The sequence below is a fragment of the Ambystoma mexicanum genome, chromosome 3q (genome assembly GCF_040938575.1).
Source record: "Ambystoma mexicanum isolate Mex_15411 chromosome 3q, UKY_AmexF1_1, whole genome shotgun sequence".
Classification (NCBI taxonomy): Eukaryota; Metazoa; Chordata; class Amphibia; order Caudata; family Ambystomatidae; genus Ambystoma; species Ambystoma mexicanum.
Window position 1 is genome coordinate 135,162,790 of NC_090926.1, and position 20,317 is coordinate 135,183,106.

Sequence of the window (20,317 nt, forward strand, 5' to 3'; positions counted from 1 at the left end):
CTGTTCAGGAACTTCTTCTACTTTAGTATCTGTATAGGCGGTCTGAGTTTGTCCTTCAATGCTGGGTCTAGTTGGCAGGATCTCTTGGTCAATATAAATGCCTTACGCTGGCTCCTGAACTCTGCTCCCCTTTCTTTATTCACTTTCCCTTTATAAAGTTCTTGAAATGCCAAGAACTGTGTTTGGTGCTGTCCCATTGGTGGTTAATACATCTGTTGTAAGTTACTTTCTGATTGGCTTCTAACAGTAATTTGCCTGAGCTTTGAAAGGCAAAATACCTATTTCGATCCAGGAGGACGTTTCCCCCCTTCTCTTCTGCTCCAATAACTCACATTTTCAACTGTCCCTCTGCTGCTGTTCTCTGCTAATAACCAGTCCTGGGGGATTTGGCAAGAGTGTGCAGGAGTCCCTTTTGGATCGTGGGACCCTGCTGCTTTGTCTCCCCTCTTCGAGGGGATGGACTGGTACATCCACAGGGAGCTCTTCTGACGTACAGGATTCTGCGGCACTTGTTCCTGTTTTATAGAGATGCTTTTCTGGATCACTGGGTTTTTCTCTGACTGCGTGAGAAAAAAAAAATGTCAAGCTGGGTATAAAACGTATCTCTTTCCCTCCCACCTCCTTCAATTCTCCACTTGCATCCAGCACACTATTTCTTACTCACCAAGAGTCTATTACCACCCACCAATATAAGTGTCAAGTGCACGATTTGAGGGCTAAACGAAGAATATGCTTTTAGCAGTGGGAGTCTTGCATCTTCGTGTTTCGAGGTCATCAGGACCTGGGTCTTACTCAACCACTAGGTTGCCACGACAATGGATGGTCATTGATTAGGAGGGGGACTCGGCAACTCCCCCATGTATACCGCTTGTAAGTAGGCTCAGAGCTATCATGTGTTGTGAAGGTGTTAAGGATCTGACTTAGTAACATGGCATTGCTCAGAAAAGCTGTCACTGAGGTTCTCACTCACCAAAGTTTTCACGTGTGCGGTTCAGGGAATTACTTTCTTTTCGCTCATAGCTATAAAGTTCACCATCTCAATATGCTGAGCAAATGCGTAAGTGGCTGTAGCATTTGCAGTCCTCCTCGTCTCAGTGTGTTCTAAGTCATCACCAATTAAAACATTGTCTGACACCCACAAAGAAATACCAAAAGTGTTTGTTAAAGATGAAATATTACTGCACGTTATAACCTAGTCTGCTGATTCTCCAACCATGTGCTATTCAATACCAGAACTTCCACTTCCTTTAACACATTCCTTTACTTTGCCACTTTACATTCCACTGTTCCCCTCAAGCACATCTCCAGTTTCCTCACTACTCGGAACATGGCATTCAAGCACATTGTGAGCCCTGTCGGGGCAGTGAGGGAGCCCAGACCACAAAATCCCTGCACAGTGCCGGCAATAGGGCAGGCCCCTCCTTACCTGATGCGGCTCCGGCATTCCAGAGCAAAGCTGGAGAGCAGAACCCGGGAGGACTCCAGCTGCTGCGGCCGGGGAGGTTGTCCAAGTGCCTCTTTGCCCAAGAAAACCCCACAAGATCATATCGCAGCTGATGCTGTAGCGAGAAGGCTGTAGGATGTAGGATGCAGCAGTGGCTCCCACAACACCCGGTAGTGCCACGACCACAGCAACGCTGTCCTGCCTGACGTCGGCACGATAAACATGGGAATCAGAAAAACTACGGGATGCTGGCAGACAGCACACCATCAGAAGCCAGGACACGTGCAGACTTCAAATCTGCCAATGCAAAAAGCAAAGGATCAGAAAAAAGCCTTCTCTGCCTATGCCTAAAGACTATGATGACTCCCCGTCATCATCAAACTCGACCCCTGTGTTCCTACAATTCAAAAAACTCAAGACCCACCTCTTCAAGGAATCTCTGTGCCTCAAAACCTAGGCCATCACATCGCCCCTTGCGCCACCTGACTCGCTAGACGATGCACGCCCCTCTCTGCCACCCGGTACAGCTGTACCCCACCTCTGTATCCCACCTCTGCTGTATATCTGTTCTGTTGTTACCTCTGGAAAGTGCTGTTATGCATCTGTACTTTTGTATATGCTCTGTTATGCATCTGTACTTTTGTATACCTCAAAGCGTTCCGTTTTTTTTCTCGTAGCCAGGTTAGTGCTCACTAGATAATTGCATCCTGTAATGAAACACGGCTCCAGGATACAGTCTGCTGGAGCATGCAAAGCTGGATAATCTACTAAACAGGAGAAAATGTTGCATGAAGAAAAGCCTCCAGGAAGGCCAGAGGAGCAAATATTCTACTAGCCCGCCGGGGAAAACAGTAGGGGGGAAAGACCTCCAGGTCGGCCTGGAAAATCTGTCCATCCCTATGAGCCACTACAGGCTCCACGTTAGAAATGCAGTTAAAATACATGGTGAGGGGGACTAGCCCCTATGAAGCCTCCCCAAGCCCTTCCCCATCAAACCCCCTCAAATAAGGTAAGGTAAGTGGCCATTCCTGGGACGATGTGGGGTATTTAAGTGAGTGTGTCCGCCACACTAGACTAGTCTAGTGTGGGTTAGTTGGGTGAGGACAGGAGTTGTTAGAGGAGGTCCACGAGACCAAAGGAGGCGAGAGTGAAGCTATTGGAGAAATGGGGTCTGTGGAATATTTGTGTGTGAGAGTTGAGAGTGTGAGGAGTGGAGCTAGAGTAGGAGTAGTGACTGGTAGTGGTAGTTGTGGCAGAGGTATAGTAGTAGTCGTTGGGCGTAGAGACAGTAGGTAGCAGGAGTAGCGAGTGAGAGAAATGTGCAGTCGAGTTGTAGTTGTAGTTGTAGTAGAGGGCGGTAGTGCACACTAGTGATTAGAAAGATAAATAGATTGACAGTAGTAGTAGGAGGTAAAGGAAGTAAATGGAGAGTGTTAGTAACGGAGTAAGAACATTAGTAGAGGAAGAGTAGAAGGAGTGACGGAGTGGGAGAATAGGAGTAGCTAGTGGTAAGAGTAGAGAGAGAGCCTATAACGAATAGCAGCCATAGGCAAGGAATTGGAGTGGGAGGTAGTAGTTAGTAAGAGATAACGACAGTAAAAAGTGAGAGTTGAGAAGTGAGCAATCAAAGGGCGGAGGTGAAAAGGCGGAGTGAGAGATCGGGGTACAGTAGTACAGTGGGAGAACAATATAAGGGAAGGGTAAGGTATGAGTGGACATGAGACAAGTAAGAGCTCACACCAGGTGAAAGAAGACACCATCCCCATCTCCCTAAGACTACTAAGCGAGATAGGTCAGGGAAAGCTTGAAGGCCCCAAGGGAGATCGTTAGCCCACATCTTGAGAAAGTCATACTTGGCCCCAGAAAGAAAGAAAGACGACAACCGGTGTCACTGAGCGATGGTACTAACGCCCGTTAAGGACGTATGGGTTAGGGAGGTGGGTGATGAGAAAGAGGAACGGCCCTAGCTCAAATTCCCCAAAAACGCATACAGCCCTGAGAACTACCCTAGAACCCTTGCCCCAAGCCATTTGTAAATTCCCAATAAACGCCATCGGACCTACTATTAAAGGCAGCGTAGTGTTTTGTGGTAGGCTGCCTCGTCACAGCATACAAACATTGACAATACAAGGGACCACACCCAGCCGTGACTGTAGTCGCACTAGCTTTGCCCGACGGGCGAGACACCAGCCTCGCCTCATACACGGCTATGCACCATATCTGCCTGTGGGACGATGGGGAGTGGGCTGGCTGCTCTGTCTGAGGCGGTGAGGGGGTATTTGCACTGCTTTCAATTGAAAGGGTGAATGCATTATCTCTGACTGAGAGCAATGCCACCTTTACTTGGAGAACTACTTTGCTTGGTCAATGACGCCCACTTTGCTTTATATTGGCAGCCGATTTGTCTGGGTGTAGCAAATCTATTGCGTGATGTAGCGTTGCGTGAGAGGTTGCTGCAGATCTGTCTCCTTTCACCAGCTCTGAATGATGGGCCATGGACAAAAGGCCATGGTAATGGTGTGCTTGGTTGTTTAGAAGCAGCACCAGCTGTGTTTGAGGTGAGGTGAGCACCATCTCAGCATTTTATTTTATTTATTTTATTGTTCATTTATAACGTGCTTAATACTAGCAAGTGGTTTCTAAGTGCAGGATTGGGATCCGGACCTGGGTTGTGCTGCTTTGTCTTGATCCCAAGACAAACGTGTTGCCCCTTGAGCTAAGGGGCACTGGGTGACTTTACATGATATGGGGAAGCAGGAGAAAAAAAACCCTCACACACTATTGAGTGGACTAGTGCGTGCAGAAGGAACTGGACTGTGTGAGGTGAGTGGGGGTGTGCGCTCAGCTTAATGGTTGGACACCTAAGCTTTTCCTCTTGTAACCCCTTGCTTTTGGTAAGATGTGGAGTGTGCACCTTTTCTCTTAAGGGGACAGTGATACCCCTGGCGTTAGGAGGATTCTCCAGGGAAGTTGCTAGTCCTTGTCTGTGGAAAACTGTGGGCTACCAAGATCACTCATTTGATGCTTTTTTTCATGCAGTTAACCAATAAGAGCAGAATGTGTACCCTGGATCTGTTTAGTCCGCCACTACCAGAAGGAGAGGTCACTCTCTATGAATTTAACAATGAACTTGTACCTGGTGCCAGTTACTTGAGTCCACCTTCCACCTTTCAAGCACAGGTAAGCTCTTTAACCATCCTTGACGTTTTCATGATGTCCAATCCCAATATGGTAACATATTGTTTGCACGTGGCCCAAGGTTTGCCAAAATCCCTGCACATTAGAAGATTCCCTTTATGAAGGGCATGCTTTTCATTGTGAATCTCCTTAGCACATACAGTAAGAATTCATGAGCTGAACTAATCTAAAGATTGAACCATTCGAAAATGGAATAGTATGTCCTAGCTCTCTGCTAGAGTACAATGCATTGATCAAAGTGTGTCTTGCTGTAAGTATGTTTCTTAATATGCAATTTAAAAACAATTTCAGGTTGGCAAACAGCAGATCAGTTGATTTTTTTTTTCCAATTCCTAAGCTGTGAGATCTAGAATGTTACCTACTGTGAGCAATTCCATAGTTTTACAGATATAGGATTTCTTCTATTCTATATTTATATTGATTCAATGTTGTACAATTTGTTCATATATGTGTATATGGTGTATGTGAACAAGAAGCCAGTGGGCTCCAAAACATGTCATACAGCAGCTTTTTTAATTCTGCCTGTTCGATGAAATAAAATCTTAAGAAGTTCATGGTTTTGTCACCTTTTGTGATGACATTATAAATCACGTTTTCAATTTGGGAGTTTCCAGGAGTGGAGTCTGTGGTACAGAAGTACCTTGCTTTGTTTCAAAATATACATACATTTCATCCTGAGAGTTTAGCTAAATGTGATCTATACAGTTACAAGAGGACAGACTATAGAAAAGGTATGTTGATTACTGTTACTAGGACTATAAGAAGTATCTTTGACCTCTAGCCCACGGACCACATTTCTGCAGCCCTAAAATCTCCCCACGGGCTCCCGGTGGCTGCGAGGATCAAGTCCAAGACCCTCTGCATCATCCACATGGCTTTCTGGGGCTGGGACCCCGCTAAATCCAACTCGCTCTCTTCCTAAATACCTCCTTTCTAGAACCCTTTGGTCTTCTAGCTCCAACTCTCTGCAGATCAGATGCTTTTTCCAAGCAGATAGTGAGTGGTATATCTTTTTTGGCATGAGCATCCCTCTGGAATGGCCTCCCTGCCCCTCTCAGGCTTGAGCCGGATCTCCTTAAGCTCCAGAAGCTTCTCAAGACCTTCCTTTCTCTTCCTTCCCTATCTCCCTCCCCTGCTAATGCCCCCCTCTGCCATATTGACTAGCTTCCTGGTACCATCTGAGTCCTACAGGGCACCAGGCCCTCCTCGCCCAGTCGACTCCGGCACCCCGGTCTCCCTGACACTCCCCCACCTGCCCTCCCAGGCCCCCTTCCCCTGACTAGCCTGACCGAATGTTCATCCGTACTGAACTTCGTCTACCCCTGTCACATTTAGTGTTGGTCTAACTCCCTGCTTCCCCTGGCACCTGCCCTCCAGGCCTCCCCTTGGCACTTGCCCCTGGGGCCCTCTTCTCCCCGCCCCTGCACTTGTATGCCTCCACTCTGCCCCGCACTTCCCTCCCACTCTAGCTTTATCCCTTCCGCCCCAACCGGCACGCCCCACCCACTCCCCATCCCACCTGCACTTCCTTTTACTGCGCTTGCACAGTTCGAAGGACACAAGACCTAGTAGGACTGTTGGTATTATTTATCTTCCCTGTCCCCCCATCTTTTTTTTTAATTTGTGGCACCTTGAAACAGCATTTGCTGTATAGGTGTTTAATAAACACCAAATAAATAAAATAAATACACTAATTAACGTTAGTTTGAGAAGCAGCAACTGAGGAGTAAACCACAACCGAACGGTAGCCTTAAATGTGCATCAACAACCTCTATTAATTATCACCATTGAAAAACAATAGGTATGTTTGTGCATTCCCTGTAACCGTTTCAGCTTCTAGTAACTGTGCATGCTACTCTGTAGGTTGGCTGTATTACTCCTCCCTCCTGGCCCTTTCCCTCCATGTTTCTGGGACATTCCATACACCGGGACGGACCAGAGTGTTTTTTTGCAGCAACAGCAAAAAAGTTGGCTTTTATTATATTTGCACAGGGCCCGGCACATGCACAGCGTTGGCCCTGCTTCCCTATGCCCTGCCCTTTGCTGCCATTGTTTATCTGTATGGTTGGGACTGGACATGTTTGGCACCAGCAGCCTTTTTCCCTATCGAATTTGTATGATCTTTTCTCGCCTTGTCTTGGGCTTGGGGTTTGTTTTCTTTCGCCTATGCTAGGAAAAAGGGCTTTGTTAATTCTGTGGTTGTCACTATTATGTTCATTGTTTGCTCATCACTAAATCACTTTGCATCTCTACACACGCTGCCTTGAGTGTTTGGCACCAGAACACCACTGGGACGCCAGCTTCCATTACGATGCGCTATTAGTATGGGCACTGAGTCATCCACTTCAATGCTGGGAGGAATCCTTTCGTGGTCCCTCGAACAATTAATCCAGGAGAAATGCCACATACTGGTAAGCAAATTTAGGTTTTAGGTTGCCCAGTCCAGTGACTTCTTCCCAAGTGTTTGCTGTCCCTGGAGGATCCCCTCTTATCCTTACTCTACAGTGACCTTTCCTGGGGACCCTTCGCAAGGGGGCTAAACTGGATCCCCGATCAAGCTCTAAAGCTGCTTGTTCAGTGGCTAAACTGGACATCGGCAAGACTGAGGTTCCCTGTTTAGGGGCAAAAAGTACCAGAGACCCTTCTGAGGAGCCCCCCAACATGGGATAAGCAGACCACTGGCAGTGCAGAGCGTCCCGTTAGTGGGGCAAAATATAACAGGCTTCCCCCAACGTTCCTTCACGACTCAGCTGAGGTTCCATAAAATGGGGGTAAATCCCATGAAGTACAAGTGATCGCAGCCTTGAAAAATCCTAGGCCCAGTTATATCTTGTGAGGAATTGGTAAAAGTGACGTTTGGGCAGAGGTCACTTTTACTCTGACGCAAACTAAATTACTGCCGCCTATGATGCATGATCTAGGCATCTCAAAAAGGCAGCGTCCTGATGAATCACTGAACGAGATATGGTGTAGATACTAGCAGCTACCCTTAAGAGGAAGTCACAACCTAGGTCGAATCTCAGTGCTTCTGTGTGCAGGAATCCTTTTGCGTTGCTCGGCTCCGAATTGGAAGTCATTGCTACCAACTTTCTCTAACCTCCACACATTCTCTGCTGCATTATGTGGAACCTTGGACGGGAAAGCCATCCTGACAGCCAACATATATTGAATCTTGGTTCAGCCCAGAACTGATACAAAGGCCTGTTCCCCATCCACAAGTTAGGGGCACAAAGATACTGTTTTTTGGCATGGTTAGAAGCGTCTGTGCACTCAGAGCCCATAAAAGATTGCTTCAGGGGGCTGTCCTGGGAATGGTTCCCTCACCACAGGAACTGAAAAGACTCCTGAAGCACCCTCAGCAACACCCCAGGATCCTAAGAAACCAGAGGCACCCTCTGCAGAAATCCGAAAAGATCCTTCAGGCAACCCCACAGATCCTAATGAGAATGCAGCCCCAACGAAAGGAGAAGAAGAGATCCCTTTGTAGGCACAGGCCTTTAATGATCCGTCTATGGAATTTATGTGGGTTTCTAGAAATCCCTCTCTCAGAAACGCTGCAATCCAAGGTAGGTGTATTGGGGCTATTGCTTTCCCCCTGCCCCCCTTTCAGACCTCAGAAAAGAGGGCTCGGCCTGCAGAAAGATGCCCTGGCTAAAACAAAGGATTTCATCAAAGCCCCAACTCTGTCACACCAACCAGCAGTAGATGTAATGTGCGGTACAGACTGCTACAGTCAGTGGACCTTTCTCTTGTGTCTTGCCTTCAAATGTCATCCTATATGGTGGCGGTGGTTACTATGTAATCCACGGCTTTAATCTTCCTCATCTCAAATCCTCAGTAAGGAGCACAAGCTGTAGAAGCCGTAATAAAGAAGCTCTTTTTGAAATCAGCACTTCAACTCAGACAAGCCAATGCGAGGCTCTCCTGGCAGCAATAACCCTGGGACTATGGAGAGAACTCGGGAGTTGGAGAAGTTCACCCCCGAACTTGGAGCAATTTAAGGGTGTTCTTTGCACAGGATCTCTTGTTGGAGTTAGCTGCTCATCATGTGGACAACTCAGCTTGGGGGATAGCCGTAGGATTGGATATTTGCAGGCAAGTGTGTATCTGCAATGAGATTCACTAAGGAAATGCAAGAGAAGTTTCTTGACCTCCCATTTGTTGCCAGATCTTTTCCATAGTTCAACCAAAGAGGAATTCAACAAGAAAAAGGCGAGCACATCAACGTGTGTTAACATACCTGGCCACTTCTAAACTGTAAGGAATTGCAGGTTTTTAGGGTTTACCAAAACAAAGTTTGGCAAGATAATAGTTCCCCCAGCATACAGCGTAAGAAACAGTAGAAAACACCTGCCAGGTTTTTCTCACCCCTATCCGCCCCTCACTCCTCTGTAGTTTCCTCTTCTGGCACAGCTGACAAATCTAACAAATCATGATTGGGCTCGGTCCCGCTGCACTCTGGTGGGAGGTAGATTAACTCTCCACATTGACTCGTGGAGGACCATCACTCAGACTTGTGGGTCGTATCATTAGTAGTGAGCATTGTAGTCCAACTGCCACGCCCTCCCATACCTCCTCTTCACTCTCCCTTGAAGCTGATTTGGCCACCCTAACGGAGGCAAGTAATTCAGGAAGTTCATTGAGATGAAAGCCATAGAGAAAGTTGCTCTTGTGGATAGAGGCAAGGGTTTCTGTTTTTTAGGCCCCAGTAGCGAACCAGGGTGGCCTGTGCACCATTTTAGAATTGGCAAGCTTCAATCTGCATTTACTCCTGGAAAGGTTCAAGATGATCACTCAGGCAAAGATCCATTCTGCTCTCCAAAAGGGAGACTTGATCTTTGTGGTGGATCCGACAGATGCATACTTGCACAACCCAACTTGAGCAGTTCACCAGAGGTTCCTTTGCTTTTCTCACTTCAAATATCAAATTCTCCTCTTTGGCCGGAGTTCGGTACAGCAAGTATTTATGAAGACAATGGTGGCACAGGGTTCACAATTCAGATTCAAAGAGCAGGAGCTAAACCCAGCTCCTGGGTGTCCGGTATCACCCAGTAGGCAGGAGCTACCGCTTGGGAACCAGGAGTGAGTACACAGTGCACTGCAAATCTAACTTCCAAATGAGATGTACACTAAGGTTTTGCCATTTTTTTTGTTTTTTTACATTTGAATGTGTCCTAAGGGTAGAAACAGGAGCTAAGAAGCTCTGAGCAATTTTTAACCGTCGTGGCAGTTGCAGCCTTCCTCTGCTTTCAGGGCATCCATATGTATGTGATTATTTTGTAGCCGAATATTTCAAATCGGGAAAATTTTGAATTTGAAATGTCTGGCACGCAATAATCGTGCACCTCACCCTGCCCGCAATCCCCCCTCCCTCCACTCTCCCTAAAAGTTACCTCTGGCACCAAGCAACCTACCTTTTTGTCCTTCTCTGCTGCGCTCTCCCTGCAATGTGAGTTCCTCCTCCCCATTGAGGGGCAAGACGTCAGTGCAGGGTCCTTTTATTTTTTTTTGTTTATTTGAATTTGATTTTTTTCTTAATTTTTTTTTGTCTCCCCGCTTCCCTTTGTTTGGAAGGGGGGGCACCCCCACAACCCTCGAAATACCATAATGTCGACGAAGGAGAGCAGGGGACACCCCCGCAGCCCCTGCACCCCTCGATTGACATGGGATTTTGTTTTTTTATCCAATGCCAAATTTGCCATTTTTGTGCATGCGTCTTTCTTTTCTCAAATTTTTCTGCTTCTTCGGGCCACATATGTATGGCTACCTGGGTGACTGGCTGGTGAGAGTTCATCGTCCACAAGTGGTGGCAGCTTAGCTCCAAATTCTGGTAGACCTTCTGTATGATTTGCACCTCTCAGTAAACTAGGCAAAGTCTGTCTTGGCGGCCACACAAGACCTGTTTTTTGGAGGCTTCCACTGGAATACTTTCAAGGCCAGGGTATTTCCTATAACTGTACCAGTAATCGATATCCAGAACACATGCACCACCTTCATCAAAGCTCTCTGCATGAGTGCATGGTGGTTCCAAAGGCTCTTTGGCCTTATGGCTTCTTGCGTGCCTACAGCACCCCAGGCCAGACTGAAGATCTGCAGGACTCGGCTAGCACTGAAGGAGTACTGGTCCCAGGCATCTGACCCTCTTGCTGGTTTTGATCAGAGAGAAAATGTGACAAGATTTTTATGATCACTGGTGTAGCCATAACCGAAAAAAAACCCACATCAATTCTTGGTCATTGGTGGCTAACTTTCTTAATTTGAAAGCGTTTTCCCAATATTCGTAACGGGTCAGTCAGTAGCCATACAGACAACTCTGTATCAATGTTTTATGTAAACCGGGCAGCACAAAATAAAAATCGCTCAAAGGGTTGCCAGTACAGATTTGCTTGGCTCCAGGCGATGTATTAACTGACTGGGAACCAAGAATACCGATGCAGATTCCCTGAGTCGACCGGGAACTGAACCAGGAGCTGACATTATGCCTGTTGTGATGAATCGCAGTAGTTGGCCTCCACTGCCCAAGAGGGAGCCAGCCACATTGAGACTAGAGAGGTGTGCCGGCTACGCATATCACCCCCTAGGGGACAGGGTAAGCGTTATCCCTCTGGAGGTGAACGCCCCACCCCCTTTAGGGCAGGAAAATAGGAGGGCACAAGTCATCATCCCTTCCCCAGACACTAACTTTATAGTCTTTAGTGTCTTACATATGTGGGAAATAAGGTGTTTGATAACCCGATAACGCATTCTGTAATGGCTGATTCAGCTTCTGTCTCTAACCCTTCCCAGTACTTCTGCAAAACAACTGGGAGGTGAATATTTCAGCCCCCTGGAAGAACGTTGTGGGGAGAACTAAACCGAGGAGGGGCTCTGCGAAGCCCACTGAGTTTAATTGGGACGGAAGGCTCGGAGTTGGTTTGGCAGGTCAGAGACAGAAGATGCCAGGCGCGGCGTCCCGGGCCACGGTCTAGCTGTGGGAGTGCAGCAGGACATACCGGTGGAGCAACCAGAAGAGCTTGGTTCAAGGACATAAAGCAAGAAGCACCTTTGAGGGCAGAGGCCCAAGGAGGAGCCGCAGCAGTATTCTGACCCCCGCACCCACCCCCAAAGCGAGTGGGAAAGGAGAGACAACAACGGCCGGCGAAGAGCCTGGTGACGCACCACTGAAGCAGCTCTACGGCAGACCGACCCTACGCATCAGAGACAGGCATGCAGTGGCCCTAGGCAACGGGGCGTAGACGCAAGGACTAGGAAACAAAGCCCTGGAGTGGTGTGACAGAATGAGAACAACCCCAGGGTGGGGGAGAGCACTGAGAAACCCCAGAGTGGGTTAAGAGCAAGAGATTGAAGATGGAGTGGGGAAAAACCTGAGAAGCCCCATAGTGCACCAAAGATCTCCAGAGTGGAGAGAGTACCGAGAAACATCAGAGTAGGGTAAGGATACAGTGGCCCTTCACTGGTTTGCCTTTGCTGATGACATGTTATTCTTCGACAAAACCCCAATTGGTCTGCAAAGCAAGCTGGTGGCTTTCACTCAATACACTAGTGACAATCATCTTTTGGTTAATGGGAATAAGTCCAAGATTATGATCTATACACAAAAAAAATCACCAAATGCGATGTTCTGGTCGGTAGCAGATTTTGAAAGGATCCTTACTTTAACATTTCTGTGCTTTACCATTTGTAATTCATTCTCCATACAATTAGTGATGGAGACTTCAAAATTAAGGATGTACCCCTTTTCTGCCCAATGGACAAGGATTTATTTTAATCTATATATATTCTCTCCGTTGCCCCTTTTTAAAATTGTATTCCATGAAAATAATACCAGCATTAAGTTAGGGTTTGTATGTGGTCCTGTTTGTTTTGGGTTTATTTCTGAACTCTCTTGAAGGCACTTTATGAAAAAGAAATTATCAAAATACATTTATTCATTCCTGTGTAATATTATTAGGGCTTATTATGAGATTCACGCTGAGCCATTTACCTACCTGGGAATGCTTAGGTCCCAGAATGGGTCTCAGTAAGGAAAATAGAACCTGGAGGTTATGTGTAGGCACGCAGAGTATGAGACTATAAAACTGCTTGTTTTGTAGTTTGCTGACAATTTATGAATAAGACACAAGCACTTTGAGAGATTCTTGGAATCTACTTACACCCATGCAGTACAGATATTTTGGATAAGACTGATGGAAGGAGGACATATTTCAATATAGATTTTAGACTCTATGCCCAATGGTAATGAATTTTCTGTTTTTAATTTTCAAACTATACTTGTATTTTATGTCCATACGGTACAATGTGATGTAAAACACTTGTTGATTTTTTAAAAGTGCTGTTTGTGTAAGGTTTTACTTAAAACCAAATAACAATTAAAAAAGTGGGGTACACGCTAGAGATCGACCCCAGTGTAGGCAAAGAACTGAGAAGCCCCAGAATGGTGAGAAGCCCAAAAGTGAGGAGTGCACCAAGAAGCCCCAGATTCGGGAGAGTACAGAGAGTCCCCACAGTGGGGTGTGAGAAGGAGACCAAGCCGTGACGTCAGAAAAGTACTGAGACGCACCAGAGTGGGGAAAGAGAAGGAATACAACCCGGAGTGGGGATAGGACAGAGGCCCAAGAGTGGGGAAAGCACAGAAAAGCTCAGAGTGGTGGAGAGCAAGAAAGAACCCTGGAGTAGGAAATCGGAAGGAGCAGAGTCCCAGAGCTGGGAGGAAGAGACTAAAAGAAAAGCATGCTGAACACTCTTTCATGAGGGAGAAGAGACTGCGAGACTTGTATGCGATGAAAGGATGAGCGAGACCTTGTTAAAGCCTGCGAGAGCTCTATTGTGACGTTGCACTGGTTGTTAAATACTTTAAATGCTTTTTGTTTTCACTGGGCCTTCTAACCATACTTGCCAGGTTCAGTGGTAGAGTTTTCCCCGATTGGTGCAAGCATTTTGATGAGTTTTGTCTCACACAGTTTAGGAGCAGGCACCACCCTGAATGTGTTATCTTGGCCTTTAGGGAGCTGTAGGCTGTGTGTGCCTGTCATTTTTAAGCTCCCTCTCTGCTAAATAGGGCATGTTTATTTACTTTCCAAATATGTCATGATTACGAGAAACTGTGGTTCACCACACCTCGTGCTACTGATTTTAGTCCATCAACCAAATGTTTGTGACGCAAGTTGCTTAGCCATTACAAAGTCTTCAGCTTATAATAATAATCATAATAATAATGCATGCATGTTACAGTTTCTCATGCATGATTGAAGACTGTATCAATTACGCTAGCAACATGGGCTTGTTCAGCCCAAGTATTTCTGGATTCATCAGGATCAGAAATGACTGCATCTGGGCAAGCGGGCTCAAGCAAAGACTGAACAGAGCAAACAGTTTTCAAAATGTAAAATTGAAATACTTAATAAGTAACAATAGTATTTGCAGAAGGACAATGCTGTGATGATGGTGGTTTGGGTTCTATGGGGAGGTGATGGCACTCTTAAATGGGTCTCCCTTCTAGAAGAGACACTCTGTTGACATGTCATTAATTTCATGAGAAGCAGCTTGGTTTTGTCAAGTTTAGCATCAGAGTGAGAGGGCTTGCGACTCTAGAGATAGATTCATCCAGGGGTGTCAAACCCTTGGGTGGATTTAACCACCTAAAGGAGTTTGAATATGAAGCCATTTTGCACTGATTTCCACCACATGTTGAGGCAGTGTACTGAGGTCAGCAAAGATTGTGGAAGGTTTTGGATGGTACTGGTATCATCAAACTTAAGACCATTATTGAGAAGGGCAAGAGAGTAAAGAGGCACCAGTAATTCAACCTGCTGAGGATAATGGTGGTGGTAAGTGTTTTAGTTCACTGAAGGATGAGATGGGATAGTTTTTTGGATGTTCAGATGATTGTCTGACAACAGTACTAGTGGAGATTATGAAATGCTGACTTTTCAGGTCTCGGTCAAAGAGAACCCCCAGATTGCAAGCATTGAGGGATGGGTTAAGAAGGTTAGGGAGAAGGGAAAGTGGGGTGGAGGGGTGAGGTACTCGAAACTGGAGGCTGATGAAAGTTGTAGGGGTGTTTAGCATCGAGCTACAGTGTGTTGATGGTGATAGTGATCCAGGATGAGACCTTAGGGATAAACGAAGGAAGGTGAAGGAGATTTGAGTGGCATCAGCAATTTGATGGTATAAAAACCCAAAGGGGGCGAGGGGGAGTACGAGCAAGAAGAGATGTGAAGAGGCGGGGACAATGAACACACATTTGTGGGACCACTACCTGGAGTTTTCATTGTTTCAGGAAATGGAAAAAAGTGATCAGCCAGGGAGGACACCCATGTAAGGATACTTCAATGGAAACCACCATGTATGGGAATCTGAAGGGAGAGCTGGATGGTCAACTGTGCCAAATGCAGCAGATTGATCAACAAGAGAAGAGAACGGAAGCCTGACAGGTGGCAATGGAGAGCTTTAGCAACAGTGTTATATTTGTGGGAACGTGCTATCAACATGGAACATTTGCTGCAGAATCCAAAATAGAGGGGGTCATTGAGTCATTTGACATTTTCCAGTTTCCAAGATGAGTTTTGTGAAATTAAATGTGAGGTTTGTATGTCTTGCATTGATAATGCCTAGCAGTCTCTGATCTTCCTGAAAAGAAATGCAGGGTAGGATAACTCTCCAAACATGTAGTAGGGATAAAGTAAACCATTGCCTATCTGGCATCAAGTTTTTTTTAATACAAACGTGGGTGGTGGTCCTCAGGGAAAAGACAAAACTGAGAACTCTGCCTGCCAAGCAAGTGCAATCACGGATAATCAGAAGTTAGTTTGTTTATAAGCACTGTGAAGAGACCACTTTGCACCTGATCAAGGTTAACCCAGCATGGGGATCCTGAGTCTGGCAATGTTAAAGAGAGTGTTCCCCTCTTCATCCGCCCCGCGGAGAATCAAAGGGAACGTAGCTTCAGGCTTCTACTCTAAGTCTCGTGATTGAGGAGAAACTGGCATGCAGAGTCAGCATTTTGTAGATGCATAAAGAATGAACAAGTGATCTACCTTCCCCCGAGTCCTAGCTATGCCAGTTTGGATAACCACGCCTCACTGATAACATTACAAATCTTGCTTGTATGCATGAAGACCAACTCACTCGCAATGGGTATAAGCAGCTGCTAGCAGCCCATTATTGTCAGAAATTATTACCACCTTCACAGGGCCTAGTCTACGGTGTAATTTCCAATCACTGTACACTTTGCAATATCTTTACACTTCTCCCTGCATGTGTGCCAACGTGCTTGCAAAATGAAGCGTTGATGTCTCTCAGGATTATCCTATTTTATTTGAGAGATTTCTAATGTTAGATAAATTACTGTTGCAAACACTATTCTGTCTTGTTTACCATTTGACTGTGTACTCTTATTCTGCATACGTCTAGGAGATGAGCTGTGTACTGTGACCAGCTGTACTCAATCACCAAGCTTAGACTAGAAATTTGGTGCTATGCAACGTGCCAGCAGGTCAACGAGTGTTTAGGATGTGTTCCTATCTTGGATGTTCATACTAATACAAAGATCACCTACAAATGGAAGTGGAGAGGTCTAGTACTGAAGTGGGAACTGGACAGTCTTAGCGAATGATCAAAAGAGATTTCCATGAGCTCTCCTTAAATATATTCCTACTAGAACATTGATTTTACAACATAGAGTTTATAGAATGCCTATTTCCCTTACACCACTCAAGATTATTTGTTGTATTGCCTTTCCATCTAAATACGGAAAACACTCCCTTTAAATGTTGTCCCTCTTGCAGTCGAAAGTACCCTTGGAAGGATGCGCACTTTGTGTGCAATCACTGTCTTCCACAGGATCATGACGAAAAACACTGCAAATCATGCCACATATGGACAAACTCAAAACTTTAAGGGATTGCTGTACCAAGCTCTGGGCCGCTCATGGCATGCTGGCCGAGGCATCCATCAACGTTGCAGGCGAATCCGATGAAGAAGGCAGCTATGGCAGACACAGTGACGCTGAGAACGATCAGGGTTCCGTGGAATCTCGTGTGCTGGCCCCTGACTCCTGTAAGCAGGTCGGTGGCAGTGTAATGTAGACGGCAGCCGGCGGCAAAAGCACACATACCCACAAACACACATACCCGAACCGTACACCTACCACGCTGTTGGAACAACACGGCCACGCAGTGTTGAGGGAGAAAGAAAAATCAAAACGCCCATTGTCCTCTGGTTCCTCACGCTCACGATCATGACAAGGCAGAACTCCCAAACAGGCGGCTAGTAGGCCTGTTGTCAACAACGCTTCAGAAAAGGCTGTCTTTCACATGCCAAACAACATGCGGCAAAACAGAAATCTTTGCACACTTCAAGCCTGTCGAAAATGCAACAGTTGATAGAAAAACATGTCCCCAAAACTCTTCTTCAGTGTAAAATGTCAGTCTACACACATTTCAACACCCGAAAAACAAAAAACACAAGAAAGACATTATAGACCATCTCCGGACACTTTAACAGAGGCTGTAGACCACAAGAAATGGGCTTCACTCCCAGAACCCTCTCCCCCAGGGCCAGATCCCTTTCCAAGATTCACTGGGTGGACCACTGTAAAATTTGAGAAGGTGATGAAGAGAAGTTCTTGCTTTGTTGATTTTATGCACTGGCATCCAGAAGAGTTCATGCAGTCACAGGGTAATGAAACGCCACAGGGTAGTGGGGGAGGCAAGTGGGGAACCACCTTCCAAGATTCAAAGACTAGACAGCTCACATCCTAGCACTTCTACACATCAACCCATTGCTAGTAACAGCACACCTCAGGTTTCAGTTCTAAGGTACACTCCTTCAACTGAGTGCCTTTCCATTTTGGTACAGTTAAGGGATACCCGTTTTAGTTTATTCATTAGGCCTCTTGTTGGAAAACAATGTTTTGAACTGGCCTGCATGTTCCAATGGTTCCCACCCATCGATCAGCTTTACTCTCTCAATGGAGCTAGGCATGGCCGTTTAATTTCTATCACTCTGGGGCTGAATATGCACCCAACAAATCCCCCCCCCCCACTGGCTCTTTGACTCTGGTCACTCGTAGGAAAGAACGAGGGAGAGTGGGGTTTTTCTTTTCTCTTTTTATTTATTTATTCGTTGGATCCCGCCCGCTCCTTTTCCCATGCAGAGGGAATGGGCACCCTGGCCTGCATCTCTCCCTTCGGATTTTGGGGTATGGTCCTCGAACCCCTCCCTTTTGCGACCTCCTACCCCCAGGCTGTGAAGGTAAAGGAGTTATTGAGTCTGCAGAGAGGATTAAAAGAGATGTTAAATATATTTTACAGTATTTCTCTCACTGGTAAATAGGCATACAATTTGAAAACAAACATCCTATAATTTTACAACCAAACCACACCTTGACATTTATTTGATTTACAGGAACATTTTGCACACACAATATTATTTTCAATCCTGAAGAGTATTTCTTTACTTTAGTCCCTTTTTATATGTGTTCTTCTCCACCTGGGTTTTCATTCTTTCCTTTCATCCTTCATATGGTTCCTGAGCTCTACCCTCACTGGGCAATCAGTCATAACGCTTATCTGGGATGACAGCTCTTTAACTGACTGATATGGACCCATTTCTCTTCCTTTTTGTTCTCCTTTAGGGATGCAGATCTTATAGGAAATGGGTGAAATGTTATCGCCAATTTCAAAAGCACTACGCTGAGAGGGAAGGAACTTCTGCTCCTTTTTTGATTCCTCAGAAAATTGTACAGGTAGACCCTGTCCCCTACTTCGTACTCCTCCTTGGTGGTGTTTATGTCATAGTAGGTTTTCATTCCTTCCACTGACTTTTCTAGTTTGCGCTGAGCATACGTGAAAGCGTGCTAAATTTCAATTGTACTCATGGCTAGTGGACGCATTGATCAGTGTCTGCTCTTGAGTTTGGTAGAGCAGATGCCGAGATAGCACCATCTTCCGTCCAGTCATGAGCTCAAATGGAGACATTTTTGTTGCAGAAGATGCAGAAGATGTTGTGGACCGAATAGCCATCAGGACAAGCGGTAATCGGATGTCCCAACTAGGTCTAGAGTCCACGAAGTTCTTCAAAATGCCCACAATTGTCTTATTGTACCTCTCAAACCCCTGCTCGAGGCTAGGTGGTAGGCAATGTGGAGTTTTCTTTTTACCACTAGAATCTCCCACATCTTGGTTATCACCTCACTGGTAAAATGACTTCCTCTGCTTGACTCAATCCTTTGCGGGAGGCCGAAATGAGAGAAGATGTGGTTTATTATTGGTGTGGCAGCTGTCTCTGCCTCACAATTCGGGGCCGAAAGACATTTTACCCACTGGGTAAACAAGCATGTTACCGTCAGCATTTAATTGTTTCCTCTAGCGGAGCGAATCAATGGCCCGATGAAATCGGCTTGCAAATCTGACCAAGGCATTATCATACCCTTTTTCTGCAGCGGGGCTCTGTGTGTGAGAGAACTTGGCTAAAATTGAGCACACTCAATACACCCTTTAATGTTGATGTCTAGATCCTTGCACAAGATGTGTAATGTTGTATGAAAACCCCTATGACTGGCAGTGACCGCGTCATGGGCGTGACTCAACATCAGGCTTTGGATTGAGGTAGGTACCATCCACTGGTCACATCCAGATAGGGATCTCTGTACCAACAAACCGTCTTGGATTGAAAACATTTTGGTTAACTTCATCAACACCCAGAGATCCTCTTTCCCCGATACAATCAGATTCTGTCAGGAGAATTCATGGGGTCTTCAATATGTTGATAACATTTACAATAATCGGGTCCTCTTTGTGTGCAGTAATCGAATCTCCAACTGGGGTTTCTTTACTCCACTGGGCAGTTGAGAGTTCATTGTTATTAATAAACAAAAGGTAGACAGTAAATATCAACAGTTACACTACAAAAGAATCAAATATATATCAAACTTTTTATTAAGACAATTCATGAAATTCCCATTAGTCAGGGGACACTACAAAAAATACATAAACTCCTAAAACAAACCCATATTGGTGAATCTGACAATGAGTTCTTCTACATTGAAGACTGGGTGTTAAATGCACCTTCAGTTTTCTGGAATAACATTCAAGAATATACACATCTTTATGTTGTACAGACCCAAGGTTAATCTAGATCTCGACTTCTAGGTTAAATATCACTAAAGAAAAGGACTCAACATGTTTCTGTCCTCTTGATTATTGTGGGACATTCATCAGGGGGAGTGACAATAACTAGAGTTCTGTAAAATACAAGAAAGCACTCTTCTTTTACTGAAGTTTTGGTCACGGGTTACCCAGTGTAACTGTTGATAAAAACATAAGAGTAAGCTATGATTGCTCAGATCTCATAAGACAAACAATGGTTGTCATGACTAGGCTAGGTATATGAATTACCTCCGTGGTTCACCGTCCTATTTTGGACTGATCTTTAAACTCATGTAGTAGCAGACTGTCTTCTGTTATGAACCTATACATAAATTATTTCTGGGGACTATTAAGTCGTGTCAAGAAAACAAACGTCACTGTAGAGTTCTGCAATCCTTCTTGTAAAGACTAATAACATTTATCATAAAGATGAGTACAATATCTCATGTAGCAAAATCAACGGGACCCTAGAAGTACCTATACTAAGTTAGTCTACTTCAGAGTTTGACTTTCTGAAGTCACTCTT

The 20,317-nt window shown here is 45.5% G+C and overlaps 1 protein-coding gene across 2 annotated transcripts in view; it reads left to right on the forward strand.

Moving 5' to 3' along the window:
• AAAS (aladin WD repeat nucleoporin) overlaps nucleotides 1–20,317 on the forward strand; it is a 730,668-nt gene that overhangs the window by 88,565 nt on the left and 621,786 nt on the right. For both annotated transcript variants that reach the window (XM_069653320.1, XM_069653321.1), the window contains one exon: nucleotides 4,484–4,624. In XM_069653320.1, coding sequence (XP_069509421.1) covers nucleotides 4,484–4,624 — 141 coding nt within the window. The remainder of the gene's footprint in view (nucleotides 1–4,483; nucleotides 4,625–20,317) is intronic.